Raw genomic sequence first — 5,980 nt, forward strand, 5'->3', positions numbered from 1 at the left:
GCCCAGCGGGTCGAGGCTGCGGTGGCCGGGAGTGCCACTGCACTCCAGTCTGGGCAACAGAGTGATACTCCAACTCAAAAAAAAAAAAAAAATGTTATGGCAATCAGAAATTAAATTATATTGCCTTAATTTGAGGGGAATTTTTGGAAGGTGATTTAGTGTGACTATAATCATAAATCATTTGACTTTATTAAATAACTCTTATTTCAGCAAAATATTTATATAATCCATAATTCCAGACAATTTTTTTCTTTAGTGAATATGTTTCTTTATAATGGAATCTTTTTTGTTTTGTTATAAAATCTATCGACTATATAACCTGTTTTAGAAAAAGAATGTGATAGCTTGTGTTTATATTGCTACATTAAGTCACATATCTCATAATTCAGATTAGGAGTTTAGAAATTTTTTAAAAAGTGACTAATTTTAAATAACTTCTTGTTTCTTATTTAGGGAATTATGCTGGTCGAGGAACTACTGGAATGGTTGCCCGTTTTATCCCTTCTCATCTTAATAATAAGTCTTGCAGAGTGACATCCCTATGTTACAGTGAAGATGGTCAAGAGATTCTTGTTAGTTACTCTTCAGATTATATATATCTTTTTGATCCAAAAGATGATACAGCACGAGAACTTAAAACTCCATCTGCAGAAGAGAGAAGAGAAGAGGTAGATTTACTCAAAACCATGTTCTGTATTCAGTTATAAAACATTAATTCGTGATTCCAAGGGCCTAAAGGTAAAAAAAAAAAAAGAGAGAGAGAGAGAGAAAAAGAAAATTAGTATTAATTTTCAAAACATTTACAGTTTAGGGAGCAAAAAACATGAGACATACTTGAAAGAGTAGAGGCTAATACATAATTAAGGATAAGACTCTAGAAAAAAATATTGTGAACTATTTTTTAAAAAAACATTTAATAGCGAAGTGTTTAACTTTGTAGATGCACAGCGGCAGCAAGAAGGATGAACAGTTCTAACATTTTTGGAAAAGGCAATTAAAATAATAGAAAATATGATGATAAACTTTCAGGAGACTAATGTTTATGTCCCTGTACCAATAGAAATTTTACCTACTATCACTTACTAACTACTCATATGTTGACAGCAGTCCCCTCTACTTCCAATTGTGCCTCTTTTTTACAATTATGACTGAGTGACATATATTGCTACCCCTAGGTACATTTTACAAAGTAATATGACTAAGTGGGAAAAGGTAAATTAAAGCAGTATATATATATTGAAAAGTAGGTGAATGAGTTGAATTACTGTCACTAAAGTGACTATAAAATAGTTAATAATTTTTTAGTATATAAAAGAGGAAAACTAGAAATAATGTATTTTGACAGTACACAGCCACAGAAATTGATGTTTACTTTAAACTGTTAAACTTCTTTCCCTAACATGTTAGTCACTTTGACTTTTTAATTTTATAATGTCCTATGTTTATTTACTCTACACTTTGGCATATAAGTGCCTTTTGAAATTAACCATTTTTTATATTGGCTCAATGCCTATTAATGAATATCTTATAAAGGTCACTAAAGAACAACAGTGATTTTGTCATTCCTGTGCACTGCAAAATTAAGTTCGGTCCTCATAATTGTAGGTTAAGGGGGCTTTAAAATTAGAAAGAAAAATAATAAAGATTGCTTTATAAATATATTTTAGATTGTTAACTGTGGCAGTATATTTAATTGAATTGGCAAATTGGTGAAGAAAGGTATGATGGCTAATGAAAACTATGAATTTATTTTGGTTGAAAATATGAAATCTGCTCTGTCATTTTGTTGTTGCTATGTAATTTGCCTTTGTGATACCTAACTAAAGTAAAGTTAGGTCAAACTGTGACTTACATAATGAAAGATCAACTAGCTTTGATACCATGGAATACTTAGCCAAAAGATATTTATATAATCAGAGTCAATGAGGCTGAGTCATTGAACAGTTGGTTTTCTTCTAGAAATGTTTTTGTTAGTCTTCTTTGTTGAATTAACTGAATTAAGATCTAAAAGATGATACAGCACGAGAACTTAAAACTCTGCAGAAGAGAGAAGAGATATACATAGAAGAAATTAATAAACTATCTCCTTAATTCCAACACTTTTTCTTTTGGTGTTTTATACTAAAACCTTGACAATGGTATTCAGACAAATTTAATTCACCAAATATATATTGGGTGCCTACTGTACATCAAGTACTAAAAAAATTAAGGATGACCAGACAAAGACATGGCTTCTCTCCCTCAAGAAGTTTACAATTAGTGGAAGTAGAGATATAAATAAATGTCTGAAACTTGAAATAGTAGAATTATATCTAATTATATAGTAGAATTATATATATATAAGTATTATGTATTAGCATTATATATGTGTGTTCTATGTAAGTTGAACAAAGAAGGGAAGACTTGATTTTTTATTGAGCACGTTAGTAAAACTTGAGCAGAGTTTTAAAGCACGAATAACCGTTTGTTATATGATTTTTTTCTTATGTTTCCATAGTATTTTTGTATTTCTCAGTTTATGGGAGCCTCTTTTTATTTCCTCATGTCCTTTAATAATTTTACTTTCATTTTACCCCCTTCTTTCTTTGGTGTCTTGTTTAATATTTTTGTCCTTCTCATTTGCCTTTATTTTTCTGTTTTTCTTTTTATCATCTTTCTTCTTTTTTTCTTTTCCAGCAAAATTTTTTTTTTTTTAGAATTTGCCACCTGTCCTACCCCATTGTGGAACTTCGTTGTTAGTTATGTTCTTATCTCATTAATGTTCTTCACTGATTTTCTCCTAGTTCCCATAGCTTGTCCCTAAAACTATAATACAGATCTGACTACTGCTTACTATCCTGACTACAATATTACCCTGATCTGAGGTATCAGCATATCTTGCCTAGAAAATTATGGTGCTTTCAAATCATTCTTCCTTCTTTCACTCCTTTATGTACACAGCATCCATAGTAATCCTTTGAAACACAAGTTAAATCATGCCACTCTTATCAGCAATACCCCAGGTGGATCCCCATCTAAGCCAAAGTAAAACAAGTTCTTCTGGTGGTTTTCGAGACCGTTTATTATCTGGTCCTCATTTCTGCTCTCTATTGCTTTCTCCTTTACTCTGCTCTACTACTTGTGCTACTGCTCTAGCCACATCTTCTTACTTACTGTCTCGACAGGCTAAACATGCTTCTATTTTAGGACTTTTGCATTACTCTGCCTGAAATGCTCTTCCCAGATACTTGGATTTTTTCTTCCCTTATGCATTTCACATTTTTGCTTATATAACTTTCTTTTTTTTTATTTTTTATTTTTATTATGAAGTTGTGGGGTACAGTTAAGGGTTAGGTATACAATTGCGTTTCATTCAGGCACCCTGTTGATATGGGGTGTTTCCCCGTTCCCAGACAGATATTTGCTACTGTTAATCCCTTAGTGAGATTAGTGTTGCCTCACTACTCTCTCTAATATCATTAACTCTTAACTTTATGGTACTACCAATAGTAGTACCATAGAGTAGTAGATAGTAGTAGTTCCCTCTTTCTACTTTATTTTTCTCCATAACAATCACTTTCTATGTATATTTTACTTTACCTCATGTATTGTTTGCTCCACTAGACCATACATTCTGTGTCAGTGGAGATTTTTTTCTGATTTGTCCATTGTTCTTTTCTAATACCTAAAATAGTACCTGACACATCAAAGGTGTTCAAATAAATACTTGGCTGGGAGAAGGAATGCTGTACCCTTTTTAGTATTTTTGGCTAGGTTATTTCATATACTCAGAAAGTCAAACTTCAGATTGTTTAACTGGAAGATCTTGTTCCAGAAATAATTACTGAGCTTATGACACCAGTTCTTTGCCTATATAGTATAAAAATGCCTCTCTCTTGTAACAGTGAGGCAGTGGAGCAATGTCCTATTTTATTGTTCTAAGTGTAGTTCATATAAAGGGTGAAGCCCTCTGCTTGTGGGAATGAGTATCTGTTTAAAATTTTGAACAGCTGCCACACTAGGCTTCCTCTTTTTGGGCTGTTCCCTGTCACACACTTATGTCTTTCTGTGTGGATTTTGCTATTCTCACCTGCTCTTAGTTATATGAGTACTTACATAATATGTAATTTGTAGGAGAGTTTTTCTGTCTCCTTTGCTGAGGATGTAGAGGTTTTTTTTTTTTTTTTTTTTCATTCTCAATGTTACTTGGTGTGGTTTTTAGGAGAAATGAAAAAAATTTGCAATTAAGTTGTCACCAAGTTTTTGTTTTTTTTAAAAATCAAGACCTGCTTAGTTATTAGGGAAAAAAATTAATATTATTTTTAAAGTAGTAAACCACAGATGTGAGAAAATATTTATAGATCATATGTCTGATTAGAGTGTAGTAGCCAGAGTATATAAAAAACAATTCAACAATAAAAAGACAAATATCCATATTTAAAAATAGATAAAGGAGTTGAATAGACTTTCTCCAGAGAAGATATACAAATGGCTAATAAGTACAAAAGGAGATATTCAGCATTACCAATCCTCAGGGAAATACAGGTCAATCCACAGTGAGCTACCACTTCATACCCACTATCATGTCTAAAATTAAAAAAAGACAAAAGACAATAGCAAGTCTTTAGCAAGGATGGGGAGAGATTGGAACCCTCATACATTGCTTGTGGGAATGTAAAATGATGCAGCTGCTTTGGGAAACATATTGGTAGTTCCTCAAAAATTAAACAGTTATCATATGACCCACAATTCCACTCCTAGATATACAGGCATACCTCGGAGATATTGCAGGATTGTTTTCAGACCTCTGCAGTAAGATGAACATTATAATAAAAGAAGTCATATAAATTTACTGATTTCCCAGTGCATATAAAAGTTATATTTACACTGTACTGTAGTCTATTAAAAGTACGATAGCATTGTGTCTAAAAAAACACAATGTATATACCTTAATTTAAAAATATTTTATTGCTAAAAATTGCTAATGATCATCTGAGCCTTCAGCCAGTTGTAATCTTTTTGCTGGTTGGAGGGCCTTGCCTCGATGTTGATGGCTGCTGACTGGTCAGGGTGGTGGTTGAGGAAGGATAGGGTGGCTTTGACAGTTTCTTAAAATAAGACAACAATGAAGTTTACTGCATTGATTGACTCTTCCTTTCACAATAGATTTATTTGTAGTATGCAGTGTGTCTGATAGCATTTTACCCACAGGAGAAGTACTTTCCAAATTAGAATCAATTCTCTCAAACCTTGGTGCTACTTTATCAACTCAGTTTATGTAATATTCTGTCTATCTCCTTTGTTGTTATTTCAATAATGTTCTTAACATCTTAATCAGGAGTACATTTCATCTCAAGAAACTGCTTCCTTTGCTCATTCATAAGAAGCAACTCATCAGTTCAAATTATATCATGAGATTGCAACAGTTCAGTCACATCTTCAGTCTCCACTTCTAATTCTAGTTCTTTGCTATTTCCACTGCATCTGCCGTGACTTCCTCCACTGAAGTCTTGAACCCCCTCAAAGTCATCCATGAGGATTGGAGTCAACTTTTTCCAGTGTTGATATTCTGACCTCCTCCCGTGAATCTCAAATATCCTTAGTGGCATTTAGAAGGGTGACTAGAAGGTTTTCGATGGACTTTGTCTAATCCATCAGAGGAATTACTATAGCCCTACAAAATGTATTTCTTAAATAATTAGACTTAAAAGCCAAAATTACTCTTTGATCTATGTGCAGCAGATGGATGTTGTGTTTGTAGGCATGGAAACATTTGTCTCCTTGTACATCCCCATGAGTTCTTGGATGATCCAGGTACATTGTCAATGAGCGGTAATATTTTTTTTTTTTTTTTGAGTTGGAGTCTCACTCTGTCGCCCAGACTGGAGTGCAGTGGCCGCTTCCAGCCACCGCAGCCTCGACCTGCTGGGCTCCGGCGATCCTTCCGCCTCAGCCTTCCAAGGAGCTGGAATTACAGGCATGCACTACCACGCCCGGATGA

The 5,980-nt window shown here is 33.6% G+C and overlaps 1 protein-coding gene across 2 annotated transcripts in view; it reads left to right on the plus strand.

Annotated features, from left to right (window-relative positions):
• The window catches only part of DCAF6 (DDB1 and CUL4 associated factor 6), a 152,751-nt gene that overhangs the window by 70,745 nt on the left and 76,026 nt on the right, over positions 1-5,980 (plus strand). For both annotated transcript variants that reach the window (XM_021717374.1, XM_021717375.1), the window contains one exon: positions 454-668. In XM_021717374.1, coding sequence (XP_021573049.1) covers positions 454-668 — 215 coding nt within the window. The remainder of the gene's footprint in view (positions 1-453; positions 669-5,980) is intronic.

This window comes from Carlito syrichta, unplaced genomic scaffold (assembly GCF_000164805.1).
Source record: "Carlito syrichta isolate Samal-C Ts95f unplaced genomic scaffold, Tarsius_syrichta-2.0.1 Scaffold309719, whole genome shotgun sequence".
In the NCBI taxonomy this organism is placed as follows: Eukaryota; Metazoa; Chordata; class Mammalia; order Primates; family Tarsiidae; genus Carlito; species Carlito syrichta.